This window comes from Cordyceps militaris, assembly GCF_000225605.1.
Source record: "Cordyceps militaris CM01 unplaced genomic scaffold CCM_S00007, whole genome shotgun sequence".
Taxonomy (NCBI): Eukaryota; Fungi; Ascomycota; class Sordariomycetes; order Hypocreales; family Cordycipitaceae; genus Cordyceps; species Cordyceps militaris.
Window position 1 is genome coordinate 253,131 of NW_006271975.1, and position 15,958 is coordinate 269,088.

The 15,958-nt window shown below is 55.3% G+C and overlaps 6 protein-coding genes across 6 annotated transcripts; 4 read left to right on the forward strand and 2 right to left on the reverse strand.

The window, feature by feature from the left end:
• Positions 1-241: 241 nt before the first annotated feature.
• On the reverse strand, positions 242-2,322 carry CCM_08299 (protein kinase; the record flags this gene model as incomplete). The annotated part of the gene is made up of 2 exons (XM_006673438.1): positions 242-1,441; positions 1,492-2,322. 2 exons carry the CDS (start codon positions 2,320-2,322, stop codon positions 242-244), a joined length of 2,031 nt encoding a protein of 676 aa, XP_006673501.1.
• Positions 2,323-2,746: 424 nt separating this feature from the next.
• Positions 2,747-4,870, forward strand: CCM_08300 (uncharacterized protein; the record flags this gene model as incomplete). The annotated part of the gene is made up of 2 exons (XM_006673439.1): positions 2,747-2,928; positions 3,004-4,870. The coding sequence occupies 2 exons, from the start codon at positions 2,747-2,749 to the stop codon at positions 4,868-4,870; spliced, it is 2,049 nt and encodes a 682-aa protein (XP_006673502.1).
• A 537-nt stretch (positions 4,871-5,407) lies between these two features.
• On the forward strand, positions 5,408-7,540 carry CCM_08301 (malate dehydrogenase, putative; the record flags this gene model as incomplete). The annotated part of the gene is made up of 6 exons (XM_006673440.1): positions 5,408-5,698; positions 5,776-5,979; positions 6,032-6,160; positions 6,219-6,352; positions 6,415-6,681; positions 6,790-7,540. 6 exons carry the CDS (start codon positions 5,408-5,410, stop codon positions 7,538-7,540), a joined length of 1,776 nt encoding a protein of 591 aa, XP_006673503.1.
• A 213-nt stretch (positions 7,541-7,753) lies between these two features.
• On the reverse strand, positions 7,754-9,828 carry CCM_08302 (uncharacterized protein; the record flags this gene model as incomplete). Its single annotated transcript, XM_006673441.1, has 3 exons — positions 7,754-8,316; positions 8,367-8,988; positions 9,040-9,828. The coding sequence occupies 3 exons, from the start codon at positions 9,826-9,828 to the stop codon at positions 7,754-7,756; spliced, it is 1,974 nt and encodes a 657-aa protein (XP_006673504.1).
• A 2,149-nt stretch (positions 9,829-11,977) lies between these two features.
• On the forward strand, positions 11,978-12,859 carry CCM_08303 (GMP synthase; the record flags this gene model as incomplete). Its single annotated transcript, XM_006673442.1, has 3 exons — positions 11,978-12,209; positions 12,260-12,486; positions 12,548-12,859. 3 exons carry the CDS (start codon positions 11,978-11,980, stop codon positions 12,857-12,859), a joined length of 771 nt encoding a protein of 256 aa, XP_006673505.1.
• Positions 12,860-13,837: 978 nt separating this feature from the next.
• Positions 13,838-15,772, forward strand: CCM_08304 (pantothenate transporter, putative; the record flags this gene model as incomplete). The annotated part of the gene is made up of 6 exons (XM_006673443.1): positions 13,838-14,089; positions 14,169-14,351; positions 14,412-14,688; positions 14,853-15,081; positions 15,144-15,368; positions 15,433-15,772. The coding sequence occupies 6 exons, from the start codon at positions 13,838-13,840 to the stop codon at positions 15,770-15,772; spliced, it is 1,506 nt and encodes a 501-aa protein (XP_006673506.1).
• Between the last annotated feature and the right edge of the window lie 186 nt (positions 15,773-15,958).

A 15,958-nucleotide genomic window follows, 5' to 3' on the forward strand; every position in this document is an offset into this window, starting at 1 on the left:
AATTTTTCTAATTTTTCTAATTTTTCTAATTTATCTTATTAAATCTTATAAGTATTAATATAAATATAATATATTAAAGTAGTTTAGTATTTATTAGGTCTAGGTTAGCTTATTACTTCTTTTTAAGGTATATTTCTCTTAATTCCACTACCTAGAATCTTTAGTAGAAGTCTTCTAGTTTATCCCAACTTGCGTAATACCGGCTTTAAGACAGTCTAAATGCCACTAGTTGTACACACGTCTATAACGCCCCGGAGTCCTGGCCAAGGGCTTGAAGCAAAAATGCCGCCCGTGCCATTTCCTCGTACTCATCTGCGCCGCTAGTGGCAGCCCCACTCATCTCACCCCGCGGGATACTCACTCCCTCCTTTGATTCACCGCAGCTTGTCTGCGGGCCTGCAACTCCGGCCTGGCTACACTGCCACTGCGCAGACTCTCGCAGGAATTCGCTTGCCCAACCCTCGGAGCTGTTCCCTCCCAACTCTGATGCCAAGGATGATCCAACATAGAGGGGGTTGAATGGGTTCGCCGAGTAGTCTTCTTGAAAATGGGTCATCTCATGGCCTTGTTGGCGATTGTTGTACTGCCTGATCGCCGATGAGGATGCCACTTCGGAATCTCCGTGCTGTTGGGTGATCCTTGATGATGGAGTCGGTGTTCCTGATCTGACGAAACATGATGTGGTCGTTTCAGTGTGAGACCTTGGCTCTAGGCCCTCGACGTCATCATTGTGCATAATGCACCTTAGGGTCGTCTGGTCCTCTTCCTCAGGGTATGAAGCTGGTGTCGATGCGCAGAGGGAATCTATCTCATTCCTAGGTAGACGCACCACTAGATCGTAGCAGTCATCAGCAGAGAGCCGCGACTCTGGTGCAAGAACCACCATGTTGTTTAACAGAAGTTGTGCTAGATCATTGGGATCTTTCTGCAGGGCTTCTTGGAGTCTCGCAACAATTGATTCGCACCAGGCAACACCGTCACTCATATGCCGCTTTTCATATCGGGGAAGACCGTATGCCAGTTCGCACGCCACCACGCCGAGAGACCAGATATCGACAACCGCGGTATAGCCTAGTCTAGTCTCGTTACTGACGTAGCGCTGCGCCTCGGAATAGATCTCAGGCGCAAGATACTTCCGAGTTCCGCAGAGGGTCTTCAACTCGGCTCTATCTCGTGATGAACCAAAGTCTGCTAACTTAACAGAGATGTCGCCATCGAATCGATACTGGACAAGGATGTTGGCCGGTTTGATGTCTCGGTGTGCGATTGGCGCCTCACTCCCATGCAGATATGCCAGGGCTGACAAGCATTGACTAATGATCGTCAAGGTCTCGTTATAGGAGATATCCCCATGGTCCTCCAGAGTCTTACACGGTACATATTCCAGGTACAATTGAGGGTGTGGTGTGAAGGACGACGCGATAAGCTGCACAATGTGGGGCTACCAAGTCGTTAGCAGGAAACCTATACAAACTGGAATGGCGTACAAACATGTGAAATCTGACCCATGATGCGAGCCTCTCGGCGCCATGCCTCCTCGTTGACCTCCCTTTTCTGAATAGCTTTTAGGGTAGGCGCCTTTACGACGCACTCATCTCCGGTGCTGACGTTCCATAGATGCGTCACGACGCCAAACGACCCTTTGCCGATCTTCTTCCTCAGATGGATCGCTCCAGTGCCTGGAGTGTGGGATCCTGTGCAGGGTCTGGTCGGCAGATTTGAGAGACCCAAACCGTCGAGGAGGTCCTCGGCAGTCGCTATGCCCTGCTTGAACCTGTTGACCTTGTCGATGTACGCTGGGGACGTTATGTCATGGAATGGAACAACGATCTGGAGGGAAATGACGCCGGGTACCGTGATAACGATGCTTTTCATTCGCTGGGGAATGATATGGCCGGCGACGATCCATTGGAAATCCCTCCGCGCGCCTTCGCCGTCCCCGTTGTAAGTGACCTGGGTTCCCACGAGAGATATCAAGTCCTTGACAATGGGGCGGTTAAATTCGTCAAAGGTCAAGCTGAAGTGGACATTAGATATGCCCTTGCGATTAAGAGAAACGTCGCAATTTGGATTTGAACCGAAGATGAGTCCCCGGTCGGTTCGTGGAATGTCGCTGAATGTGATCTCGAGGTACGGTAGGTAGTCTAGAGCCGAGGCGCCCTCGTGGTTTTCTGGTGGCTCGGTCGACTCTCGCTCGCCGCGGCTGTATTGAGTGCAGGGGCGTTCAAGTCGGGCAGGCATGTGGCGCGGATCCGCCATGATCGCTGAGAATGCATTCTCGTCATTGTGGGGATACAAATAGGCAATGGTGTCGTTTTCCATGCTGAAAGGTGTTCAGGTGATGGCAAATAGATGAAGAAGAATGCCATTTTAACAGCGAGAAGGGGGTGACGGTTTATAATAACAAATGGGTGCTGTGTTGGACAGACGTTACGGTCCATGATATCCAATGAAGGCCCTTCCCCGCGCTCTTGACCAAAACCTGGCGGCTAACATGCTAAACTGATTGGCCGGCCTGCTTGATACTAGGTACACAGAAGCATTCACCCGAGGTACATCCAATACCCGCCGTATTTCTGTAGCGCCCAATGTACTAACGTGCATTGCCCCACTTCCAGGAGCGGGCTTGTGTTCAACTCCGCCCAGCCGAGCCCAGCCGAGTCGTCGCGTCAAACAAAATACTCAGTCACCTGTACCCCTCACCTTTAACAGCTTTCGATTCCGCTCAGCTATGATCGATGACAACATGGTTTCTACAGGAGCGGCAATAGTGGAATTGTCCGTTGACGAAATTGCTGCTATGAGCGATACCGAGCTTGGCCACTTCATGACGAAACATCGCCTTCCCGATGGCGGTTACGAACTTCCTGTTAACGGATGGGATAAGCTATCTAAAGATGAACGCGGCCATCTTGCCGCGAGACTAAAGTAAGTCTATATTGACCTACTTGGCGTGACCTGCTTTGTGCCCGTTCTTCGCGTTCTCTGCTAATTAAAATGTAGGGCTCAAGAACAAGGCCTAGCCCAGAGCCCCACGGCTTTTTCTTGCCCACTCGATATCGACGACCTCGATGCGCGCCTACGTCAAGTATCGCCCAACAAAAGCTTCTCACTGCAACCTGAACCCCGAACTGCAAGGTCCCCTACACCACTGGTCGACCCAACCATACGCGAAGCCGAGGCTTACCAGGAGCTCGTCAATGATGGTGGCCGTCCGTTATACCCCATCGACCTTATCCATAATATGTTTCAGCATCCAGACAACTACGCAGAGACATTACGGCCTTGGCAAGTAAATAATAGCCCTGTATCCCCTTCCGGCATATTCCAGAAACAGCTACAGAGGTGGCGAAACTTCCGCAGGTGGCAAAACGACCATCGAGGCCATGAGGATGACGAGGGTGGTTTCCTAGCGTTTGTCGAGTGGAACAAGCACATAACACGACGGGATATGAAGCCGAAATGTGCTGCAAAGCACCTAGCCGAAATTGAGGCTGATCCGTCATGCCTTAAGTCGATCTGGGAGCATAGGCAATGGGAACGTGAAAGGCAGCGACGCTATTGCAGAGAACGCGGCTGCCAAGGGTTTAGCGACTATACGGAAGCGGTAAAGCGCCGGCTTGCCCGCCACGACTTTACACAACCATGCAAGCTCAACGAAGACCCTAAGAACCAAGATAACCTTACCACATGGATCGAGTACCTCAACTACGAGTACTGGTGGCTTGATAAGTACACTAGCGATATTGAACGCCTAGAGCCAGAACATGATAAGTTATGGCAGGATCTTGTTGACAAGAAGATCCCAAGACCTCACGAGACAAAAGAGTTTGTACGTACAGCCTTATCGGGGATGGAGGGCGAGGCAGAAAAGGACCAAGCTATGAAGACTGTACAAAGGGCAGAGTCGGAAGCGAGACGAATCTACGCGTCAACCCAGGAGGGCCTAGAGCGTTCAAGTATTCCTATAGCAAGGCGGATATCGATGTTAAAACACAGCGCGGAGAAAGTACTTGCTGCAAAGGAACGGTTACGGCAGGTCCAAAGCCGATTATTCCTTATTACACAATTTGTTCGGGCCACGTTCGACTACGATGAGGCAAAGAGAGATGCTGCTCGTCAACGCGTCCTTGTCCAATGGGTTCTGGACCAGGTTCCTCTAATTCAGGACCTACGCAAAGCAAATATACAACTTGAATCTGGTGGAAAAAGGGCGACGAAGAGGAGGCTCACCAGCGACGAAGAGCTTGGATCTGATGGGCAAAGGGCGACGAAGAGGAGGCTCACCAGCGACGAAGAGCTTGGATCTGATGGACGAAGGGCGACGAAGAGGAGGCTCATTAGTGACGAAGAGCTTGGATCTGATGGACAAAGGGCGACGAAGAGGAGGCTCACCAGCGACGAAGAGCCTCTAGAGAGACAAGACCTGAAAAGGGCGAGAATTGACCTTGAAGAACCGAGGCTGGCCAGTGCGATAATCCCATCAAAAGTCACAAAGACGCAGTCGGAGTCCCGCATTGTGATGGACCAGGAAGCGGCTCAAGGTTCGCACCAAGATGACGTTCAGGCAATACCGCAAGGACCCCGCCGCAGCGCACGTATTGCGGCGTATCGTGACGCTTCCAAGATAGCCCCTGAGCGTGGCATCCCTCAACCAAGAAGACGCTCAAGGTCTGGAGCAACACCAGCACACGCACCAGCAAAACCGCCACCAGCACAACCGCTAAGATCTTCTTCGCTAGTTGAGGACACAAAAGCTCATACGGTGGGGAGACCGTCACGCGGCAAGAGTCAACGCGGCAAGAGTCAACGCGGCACAGCTAAATCAAACAGGAGGTCGCAGAGGCGTCAGCAGCGAAGGGGTGACTAATGAGGGATCCTTGGCTTAAGTAGCCTGATAATAGCATTGCGAAGAGGCGACGTCGCCTGCGCCTGTATATTTTTAGACAATCACGTTGGACACCTGAACATACTAAATATGTGTCATTTGAGCTGCAAGTTGAACATATCCTTGCTGCATGCATGTACACTTGATAGGATAATGGAGGAAAATCGAATATATGTACTTGTATGCTCGTCATGCATCTGAATTGTAGCTATCTGACTCGGTCACAGGTGAAATGACACTTGCAAATATTTATTGGAATTGGAGATGATATCAAATTCATTTAAGAGCCGCTATTACTGACCTGGGGCCAACCAGCCGCACCATAGGGGATCTCGACTCCTTTCGGCACACTAAACGGCAAGCAGCTGTTGTGACCAATCAAGATACCAATGACATCACGAGGCAGCCTTGAGAGCATTTCATAAAGACGCCTCCAACAAAAATCTGCTCCTCTCATACCAACCTTTTTCTTGCTGGATATAACATCAAGAGCTTCATTACCGCTCTCCTCTCCACATCATGTCTCAACCCTCGCAGTTCAGTCATCTGCCCCGCGCCGCCTCCGGGCCTCTGCCGTGCTCCGCCACCGGGCCGCGGCTGCTCTCCCTCGCCCGGTACAACAAGGGCTCTGCCTTCCCCGATAACGAACGCGCGGCGTTTGGCCTGCGCGGGCTGCTGCCGCCGCAGGTCCAGACGCTCCGGGACCAGGTCGAGCGCGCGTACCAGCAGTACGCGAGCTGCGGCGACGACCTGGCCAAGAACACCTTCATGGCCAGCATGAAGGCGCAGAACGAGGTGTTGTACTACAAGGTGCGCGCTCCCATGCTCCGATTCTGAACAAAACAAAATGCACAACGTAGCTCACAGCGTTGGCGGTTGGTTATTAGCTGCTGGAAACGCACCTCAAGGAAATGTTTAGCGTCATTTACACACCCACCGAGGGCGATGCCATTCAGAACTATTCCCGGCTCTTCCGGAAACCCGAGGGCTGTTTTTTGAATATTCGCGAGCAGGACTCGATTGAGGAATGCTTGGCGGCGAATGAGAATACCGACGACATTGATTACATTGTCGTCAGCGACGGCGAAGAGGTGATTCAGCTCGGTGAGGGAATCGGCCAACATATTTACTAATTGATTGTAGATTTTGGGAATCGGTGACCAGGGAGTCGGCGCTATTCTCATCTCTGCTGCGAAACTGGCCATTGCGACTTTGTGCGCTGGCATCCATCCGTCCCGCCAGCTGCCCGTCGTCCTCGACTGCGGCACCAACGTACGCCGCATCCAACTTGCAGTGAAGACGGGAAGATTGCATTCTGACAAACATCTAGAATGATGACTTGCTGAAGAACAAACTGTACCTTGGTCTCCAGGAGCGCCGTGTTCGCGGCAAAGAATACGACGATTTCGTGGACAAGTTTGTGCAAGCCGCTCGCAAACAATACCCGAATGCCTATATTCACTTGCAAGTCACCCAAATTCTCCATTGGCGAAGAAAGTTTTTTTTCTCTCCGCTAACTTGCCCAGTGAGGACTTTGGCCTCCCAAATGCCCGGCGCATCCTTGACCGATACCAGTCTCAAATTCCCTGCTTCAACGACGATATCCAAGGCACTGGCTGCGTCACGCTGGCTGCGATGCTGGCTGCGCTGGAAATCAGCAATGTGAGCATCAAAGACGTTCGTGTCGTCATTTTTGGCTCCGGCACGGCTGGGATGGGCATCGCGGACCAACTCGCCGACGCCATTGTGACGCAGGCGGACAAGTCGAAAGAGGATGCCCGCAAGCAGATCTGGTGAGTCAAGCACATATCTCTCTACTGTTGACTCGAGGTTCTGCCAATTATTGCAGCCTTCTTGCTGTTTTCCGAAGCATCGCCATGTGCCTAACAAAATGTACACAGGTGCATCGACAAACCCGGCCTTTTGCTCAAGTCCCACGGCGACAAGTTGAATCCTGCCCAAGTTCCCTATGCAAAAGACACCTCCGAGTGGCCTGCCGATCGGCAACCCGACTTGTTCTCCGTGGTATCGCATGTCCGCCCACACGTCCTCATCGGCACGTCCACCAAGCCCAAAGCCTTTGACGAAAAGACCATTCGCGAAATGGCCAAGCACGTCCAGCGCCCCATTGTCTTTCCGTTGAGCAATCCTACGCGTTTACATGAAGCCCAGCCCGAGGATCTGATTCGCTGGACCGATGGGAAAGCGCTCGTCGCGACGGGCAGCCCGTTTCCTCCTGTCGAGTATGGTGGCAAGACATTTGAGATTGGCAAGTCATTCTTAAAAAAGGCTGAAAGACGAAAACTAATACAGGTTGGACTAGCTGAATGCAACAACTCGACTTGCTTTCCCGGCATTGGCCTCGGCGCGATTCTGTCCCGCAGTCGACTCGTCTCCAACAAGATGCTCGTAGCAGCTGTGGAAGCGCTCAAAGCAAAGTCGCCAGCGCTGAAAGATGCTACTTGCGCGCTTTTGCCTGATGTCGAAGATGTGCGCGAGGTCAGTGTGGAAATCGCGGCCAGGGTGATACAATGTGCGGTCGAGGAAGGGCTTGCCCAGGAGAAGGGAATCCCGGATGATGAGGAGCAACTGCGGGAGTGGATTCGGGCGCAGATGTGGGATGCAGTGTACCGGCCCTTGTCCAAGCAGTGAGTCGGTATGAATACCGGAGGGACTTTGCATTTGAAAAGTCTAGGGTTGAAGAAGGGCTTTGCCTTGCCGGATTAGGACGACGCACGAGAACCAATAGCAAGCAAACTACACCTTTCTTTTTATACTTGAGCAATCAGAAGAACGAGCTGGTATATAGTAGACTACAATGAAAACTGACTTGCAAGATCATTGCAACACTCTCCAGCCGCGAGTCTACCCCAACTGCCACATCTGGTCCCCCATAGCAATAAGCCTATTAAAAATCTCATCCCGAATCAGCACCGCCGTCAGGTGATACTCAGCCCCCTCCGTCTCAACCACCAGCCCATCTACAACCTGCTTATGCAGCGACCACCCGACGACCATCCTGCTCGGCCACGCCAGGCCCCCGACCTTGCGCAGGCCCGTCATGTCCGCCACCCGCACGCTCCACGCCGGCTCCGCTCCGCCGTCCTGCGACCAGCTGAGCGCCGTCGGCGTCACGTACGCGAACCCGCGCTTGCCCTTGTACCGCGCCTCGAACCGCACCGGGCCGTCCGCCGCCGTCCCGCCGTCGCCGGACTGCACCACCCCGACGCGCTCCTTGGCGTGCGGGGCCCCGACGAGCGCCTTGGCGCGGTCCGCCGCCAGCGCCGTCGTCACGCCGCCTTTGACGGCGCCTTTGAGCATGTCCAGCGCTCGGCGGCCCTTGCCGGGTCGTTTCGTGACATTTTGCCCATTGCTCGTTTCCGCTTCCTGTGGCTGATCTTCTGCGAGCGTGTCGGACGTGCCTTGGCCTATTGTCAGCGCTTTACAAATCTTCAGAAAATTAGAATACACCACTTACCGACAGGTCGTGCTCTTTTGAGATGCGGGCTGTGCGTTCCAAACACCGCATCCGGGTCCGGCGGCGCCGGGATCGGCGCCTTGTTCTTCTCGCCGATGCGCAGCAGGGTAACGGCGAGCTGCGCATTCGTCGGCACGCCTCGCAGGACCGAGTGTCGGAGCTCGACGAACCGCTGCCACCGCGGATACGTCCTCTCTAGCACCTCTGTCAGGCGGTTGAGCAGCGGCGCCCCAAACAGCACCAACCCGAGCACCAGCCCAGACCCCTTGGCCAGCATGTACGGCGTCGTGAACAGCGCGGCCAGCGCGACGGGCAGCAGCGCGGCAGCCAGCCGCGCACGCGCACGGGACCGGGGGAACGGCGGCGTCGGGCTCAGCGCGTTGCCGAAGCGCTCCCACGTGTCGACGAGGTCGGTGACGGCGTGCATGAACGGGCGCGCGCGCTGCCAGACCATCTTGGCCGCGGGCTGCCGCGTCTCGTTGCGGGCTGTGCGCGCGTCGCCCTCTGCGGCTGTCGCTTTCGCTTCCGACACGTTCTGCACTAGCTTGTCCGCGCCGGGCGCCGTGCCGACGTCGTCGTCGTCGTCACTCGCCGGACCGCCGATGGTGGTGCTGAGAGCGACCTAATCCCAGCAGTCAGTATCTACTCGAACCGGGACTACTGCGCTGCTTACCGAGCCAAGCGTGTTGACGAAGCTGTGCGCCTCTTGCTCCACAGCCTCGCCCGCGACTTTTTCCGGCGCGCCCGTCAACGTATCGTCCGTCGCGGCGACGCCTGCCGGCGGCGTCTGCAGCCCGCCCGTGGCGGAATCAATGCGGGAAATCGGCGCCGGGGGAAACGCAACCCTCCGCGCCGCGGGCACCAGTATCAGGACCATAAGGAAAACGACAGTCGCGGGGACAAGCAGGTCGCACGCCCAGGCGCAGGCGTACGCGAGCAGAAAGGCGGCGGTGCGGCGGCGCTCGTTCCAGGAGCGCAGGCGCGCGAGGTGGTTGGCGGCGGCGGCGAGCGGCACGACGACGGAGACGTAGCCGCGCTCGAGCTGCGCGCGCAGCTTCTCGGGGGCGAAGCCGTCGTCGTCGGCAATGTTCATGTCGAGGTTGGCGAGGGGCGGCTGGTGGATGCGCCGCACGCAAAAGGCCTGCTTGTTGAAGCGCCGCAGGAGCGCCCAGAGCTGCTCGTTGTCGAGGCCCTGCACGATGGGCGGCAGCGAGCTCTTGTCCGCCTCGTTCCATCCGAGGTCGAGGACCTCGCCGGGGGCGGAGGGCGGCGGGCTCGCTCCGGCTTGGTTGGGGTCTACGAGGGTTTGGCTGGCGAGGGCATGGCTCTCGGTCGGTTCTGATGTAGAAGCAAGAGGGCTTGTGCCGGCGTGTTGGGTGATGAGTGTGCCTGGGTCTTCGGAGGGCACTTCTTCCTGATGCGGAACCGCCGCCGGTGGTATGTACGAATGCAAGGTAGTCATAGCCGCTGTCAGATGGCGAAAATAAGCATGTAGAATACAAATGAAAGTCTTATTGTAGCCGTAAGAGCAGTTCGTCATGGTTTACACGCCGTGAGACGTCATGGATTCCACGGCCCCACTCGTGGCGGCATGTCGATCGGGTTCCGAGTTATCGGGTCAGTGTGTATTTGCGATGAATCAAATCCTGCGCGGGAAATGTCCATTCAATACTCATGCAATGCGACTTTTGAGGATTTTTTATTGGCAGCCTGATACGCTCGCCGGTCTTCTCATTCCGCTGTGTGTCGCGAAGCACTCTAGGGTATCCCGACTTGGTGCCAGCCAACAGCCGGCGTAGGTACGAGGAGCAAATGTGCACCGCTTGAACAAGTAATGCCTGATATAAGTATATTTGAGACACAAATCACCTCAAAGTAGCCTATCCTTAGAGAATAACCCTAGCGTTTTCAAGGCTGTTGGCGAGAATCTCCTGACCAACTCAACTGGTGTAGGGTTGGTGCAACTGTCAGTAGCTTGCGCACTAGGTAAATGATGCCACATTAAGACAAGTTTACTACTAATTAGTCGCGGGTGAAAAACGGTAGTAGGCTACAAGACTAACTAAATATAGGAACGGAGCGGTTAAGTTTAAAATAATAATTGTCAATAGCTACAGCGTCGGCGATGTTGCCACTATCCACCCTGGCCAAGATCCCCAGCAAAACGGACTTTAGCCTGCACAAGGTTCTGGGCGAGGTCCGCCTAAGCAACGGGGCGAATCGAGCAGGTGCCAAGGGTGTTTGCAATACTGGCAGGTAATTGGGATATGTGTGCCACGGAGATAGTACGGATACCGGCGGGTAGCATGTCGGTGAACTGATGACGTAGACATGTATGCCTTGGACGCCGAGAATTCATACACATATTCATGCTGCTGCTCCCATGACAGACAACTCGTAACACTTTTCTCTGCGGCCATCATATCCATCTCATCCTGGACAAAAGACTGGCTTGGCTTGCTTGGAAGCGAGGCTAAAACGTTGCACAGATGCACTAGACAAGGGACCCCGCGCCAGGTGAGATGGAGGCGCTTTTTCCTTGACTAATGGAAACCTTGGAATCTCAGAAGAGACATGTCATCCGAGCGGCGAGCACGTTGCAACATGTCCAAGTTGCGACAGCGCAGCATTGCAAGGATGACTGGCAAACTGGTGGGTTGCGTGGTTCCGAGCAGTGGGAAAAGCTTGGTGCAAATTTCAATAGCCGTCAGGGTTTCGGGCCATTGCATAAAAAGAATAACCCTGGAATTATGAAAGCAGCTTGGCAGGTGCCCACTTTCGGAAGCTACCGGTGGGCGAGCTTATTCTTCTTTTCCTTTTCTTTTATTCTTTCAACTTTTTATTTTAACTTCTTCACTCTTCATTCTAAAGTTCTCTATCCGTAGTTACGTTCTCTATCCGGAACTTTGAAGACGACGGCGATTCGCCCACGTAGTCACACAAGTAGTCACGGCAAGTTCCAGAAGAAAGATGCCATCACGGTCCCCGCTCGTGGCAGTCGTGAAAAAAAGGTGTCAGATGGGGAGCCAAAGACGAAACCCGGCCGCCGGGACCGGAGCGCGGCGACGGCGGAGACACACATCCCGGTCTAGCTTGCTACGAACACGGTGGAGAGGTCGACAAAGGCAGCGATCCAATCAAGCGGTACACGGCGTGGGTATGGGTTTCCATCAGGTCACAGATATTGTCGAGTCCAGAAAAAAAAAATCTCTGCCCATCAAGGACCACCCCCCCTCCCCTTCGTACGTAGCTCCTTGACCATGCGGAGCTATCGGAGGCCAGGGCAGTGTGAGATTACGGCCACGGACAGGACATGGGTTCCGCGTCATGGGATTCCCACACTGGACGTAGAGTTGTTGGAGAAGGCCTGTCGAGTGGGAGGCCGGCTGTCGAGGGGCAAAGCGGGCGGGAGGGAGTTTGCGCAGGAGTTAGTGTGGCTCTTGGGTTGGCCGGTGGTGGTATTTTTTCTCTCTCGCTCTTGGTTCCTGTTGACTCGAGTTTCCCCTCTTTGCTTCACAAGACTCTGTTGGAACCATCTTACCTTTGGAAAGCGCACACACATACATACCTTTGCTCACGCAGACTCCCCCACCTACCTAGTGTATACTGCCATGGCCACGTTTCGCCTCGCCGTGCTCGAGTGCGATGTCCCCTTCCCGGGCGTAGTCGAACTCCGGGGCTCCTACGGGGACATGTTCCGCAGCCTCCTCGGCGAGGGCATGCGCGGGCTGCCATCCGCCGCCGACGCGCAGACGGTGCTCGAGGTGACCAAGTGGGATGTCGTGCACGCGCACGTGTACCCGGTGTTTGAAGATTTCGACGGCCTGATGATTTCCGGCAGCAGTGAGTACCCTGGTACCCGCGGGCCAAGGGAGAAAAAGCTGACGAGACAGAACACACGGCGTTTGACAACACGCCATGGATCGTCGCCCTCGTCGACTACCTCGTCGACTTTTTTAAAAACTCGCGCAAACCGGTCGTCGGCATCTGCTTCGGACACCAGATCATCGCGCGCGCGCTCGGCGGCCGCGTCGAGGTCAGCCCCGGCGGGTGGGAGAATTCGGTGACGCAGATTGACCTGAGCGCGACCGGGCAGCAGTTCTTTGGCGTGCCGTCTATTGTAAGCTTTTCTTCTTCTCTCAGCCCCCCTTCCCAAGGAACCTCTCTGACACACACCACAGCACATGCACCAGACGCACCGCGACGCCGTCACGGTGCTGCCGCCGGGCGTCGACAGCATCGGCGGCTCGGCGGGCTGCCGCGTGCACGGCATGTTCCGCGCCGGGCGCATCCTCTCGTTCCAGGGGCACCCCGAGTTTGACGCCGAGACCATGGCGCTCATCCTCAAGGGCCGGTACGCGGTCGGCGTCTTCTCGCAGGCCATGTACGACGACGCCATGAGCCGCGTCGGGCGGCCGCACTGCGGCAAGATGCTGGCGACCAAGGTCTGCGGGTTCCTGCTGGAGGCGAAGCGCGCGGCGTCGAGGTCGTAGATGTCGTACTCTGGTTCAGTGTGTAACTGGGTGATGAAATGCCTCACGAGACGGGCGGGCGGTTGATTTTCGTACATTGGGCCCCGTGGAAAGCGATGAGTTTTTACTTAGCATGCAAGATTGGAAAAAAGCAGGGCCCGGGCGTTTGTTTTATTAAGTAGAACCAAGGACGGAAATAAATAAAACTATATACAAGATACTTTGTGCTTTTGTGTACTGGCTTTGTTTGCTGTGAGAGATAAGAGAATAGCCCAACCTTGCTGTTTCGGTCGCGCATAAGTGGGCGGACGGGGTCTGGCTAGTGAGGCCCGAGATAAGCAAGAAGCGTGTGATTGGTGGCTGGCGAATTCGTTACGAAAAGAATTCGACGAGGTGCGGAAATGAGGGACAAAAGGACTGGGGAAGCATGAGGAAATTTTGGGGAAATTTCGCAGTTTATTATTTTTATTTGTTGAGGGAAGGATGTGAGGCTTATCGCGGGAGTGAGACCGCGGTTATCGGGAGCGCTTCAACGTGTGAAGAGCAACGCCACTTGCAGCCTTAACCAACATGACCTAACTAATTCGTAATTGGTATGCAACCGTTCTCCGGGAAGATCGGATATGCGGGCTGCCCCAGGAAGGGCATGTGCCTCCTGTCACCCCAATCCTCATGTAGATGCAATGCAGTCTCGGGGACAGTCCCTGTCAGATGAATGCCAATGTCACCCACCATCTCCGTTATCTCACCTTTCTACCATGAACATGATGTGACCCCCGGATTTGCACCCGCTTCCCTGCGGCTGAGATGTCAACCCCGAGTTGAGCAAGCTACGCCGTCACGTAATCTCTGATAGTCGTGCAGCTGAAATGGTGATACTACCGGCGCGAATGGCGACATTCCCAAGTAGTAACTGCTACAAAAGCAGCGGGCCGAGGACTTGGTAAAAAAGCGTTGCTCGACCCCGTTACGTTTCATTACGTTGCAATCACCAAGACCATGTCTGAGAAACTCCCCCATGTATCAGACGGGCCGGCGCCGAGCGACGGCGGCCCGGAGCTCAAGTTTGTCCAGCGAGTCGGGTCTAGTTCCGACGAGGGCGACTCGACGCCGATTGACGACGACGATGTGGCTCGTTTGCGGGCTTCGTTGACACGCGAGCAGGAGAAGAAGCTGGTGCGCAGGATTGACTGGCATTTGCTGCCTCTGCTGTCGGTGCTGTACATGGTCAAGACGATTGATGCGATCAATGTATGTTGTCTTGATTTCTTCTTCTTCTTCTACAGTAAAAGACCGTATATCCCACTAGGCGGCTTCTAATCATTCTCAGGTATCCAACGCCCGCGTCATGGACCGCGGCACCCCCCGCAACATCCTCACCGAGCTGCACATGACGTCCAACCAATACAACTTTGTCACGCTCGCCTACTACATCCCGTACATCCTCGCCGAGACGCCGTCCAACCTGGCCATCAAGTACTTCAAGCCATCCGTCTGGCAGGCCCGCATCACCGTACCCTCCCCTCCCCGCACCCTCCCCAGCAAAACCGCCATATCTGACACTGCTTGCTAGATCTCCTGGGGCATCGTGCTCTGCTGCCACGCCGCCGTCACCAACGCGGGGGGGCTCTACGTCGTCCGCGCCTTTCTTGGGCTCTTCGAGGCCGGCCTCTGGCCGGGCATGCTCGTGCACATGTGCTACTGGTACCGCCCCGACGAGATTGCGCCGCGCATCGTGCTCGTCACCATCCTCGGCAACTTTAGCGCCGTCGTCAGCGGCGCGCTCGCCTTTGGCTTCAACGGCGTGTATGCGCGGGGGCTCTCCGGCTGGAAATGGTATGTCGTTCCCGGTTTACCGTGACGACTGGGGCCTCGCTGACTCTTGGTATAGGCTCATCCTGACCGAGGGCGTCTTCACCATTCTGCTCGGAATCGTCGTCTACTTCTTCGTACCAGACTGCAAGTCCCACCCACCCCCCTCGTCATCAACAATACTCTAACTCGTGACAAACAGTCCCGTCGACAGTGACCTGGATGACGGACAAGGAAAAGGCCTTTGTCCAGGCGAGACTGCCGCCCAACTCGCCGCGCGCGGCGGAAAAGAACTTTGACTTTGGCGAGCTCGTCGCCACGCTCAAAGACATTCGTCTCTGGCTCTTTCTCCTCTGCTGGGCCTTCTTCACCGTCGGCACCACCGGTCTCGCCTTTTACCAGCCCACCGTCATAGCAAACCTCGGATTCACGTGAGACATGCTCTTTCCCTCCATTTCGATTGCCTGCCAGGGGTTTACTGACCATTTCGTAGCTCCATTGCCCAGGCGCAGCTGCTCAACATTCCGCCCGCCATCTTCGCCATGTTGCTCACCCTGCTCTTCGGCATATTCGCCGACACGGGGCGCATCCCCCAGCCGTCTATCCCCCTCGGCTTCATGGTTGTCATCCTGGCGTGCTACGGCGTGCTGTACAGCTTCCCGAGCAGCGGCGCCGTGTACGCCGCCACCGTCATCGCCGGCGGCTTCTCCACCGCTTGGTACGACCGCCCCTTCTTCAGCACACGCAGTTCTTTTTTTTTATTTTTTACTAATATTTGATAGGTATACGATGATGTGGCCGTGGCGCGTGCAGACCACAGACGGCGCGACCGGCTCGGCATTTGCCATTGCCTTTGCCAACAGCTACGGACAGATTGGCGGCGCCGTCGGCTCGCAGCTGTTCAACTCCCGGTTCGCGCCCAGGTACACGACGTCGTTTGGCATCGCCATGGGGTTCATCGGCATGGCCATCGTCATGAATGTCATTACTTGGCGCGTGACGGGCCGGGTTGATTCGGAGACGCGGAGGCTGAAGCGGAGCCGGATTGCGGCGGCGAAGCGTGGCGAGGCGCTCCTGGACGATGTCGACATCCATGCGAAGGGGAACGTGGCTCGTGTATAGACTGTGATAGCTAAAATACGCTTCACCATCCGTTCCTACCGAAATATGACATTATAGATCGGTGGCCAAGTATTGGATTCCGCCGCTGTAGTATCGGCAACTTCTCCACGAGTCCAGGTAGGACTTGACTGCATGTATGCCACAATCTGCCAGGATACGAGGTGGTACGATTTCGTAAGCAATATT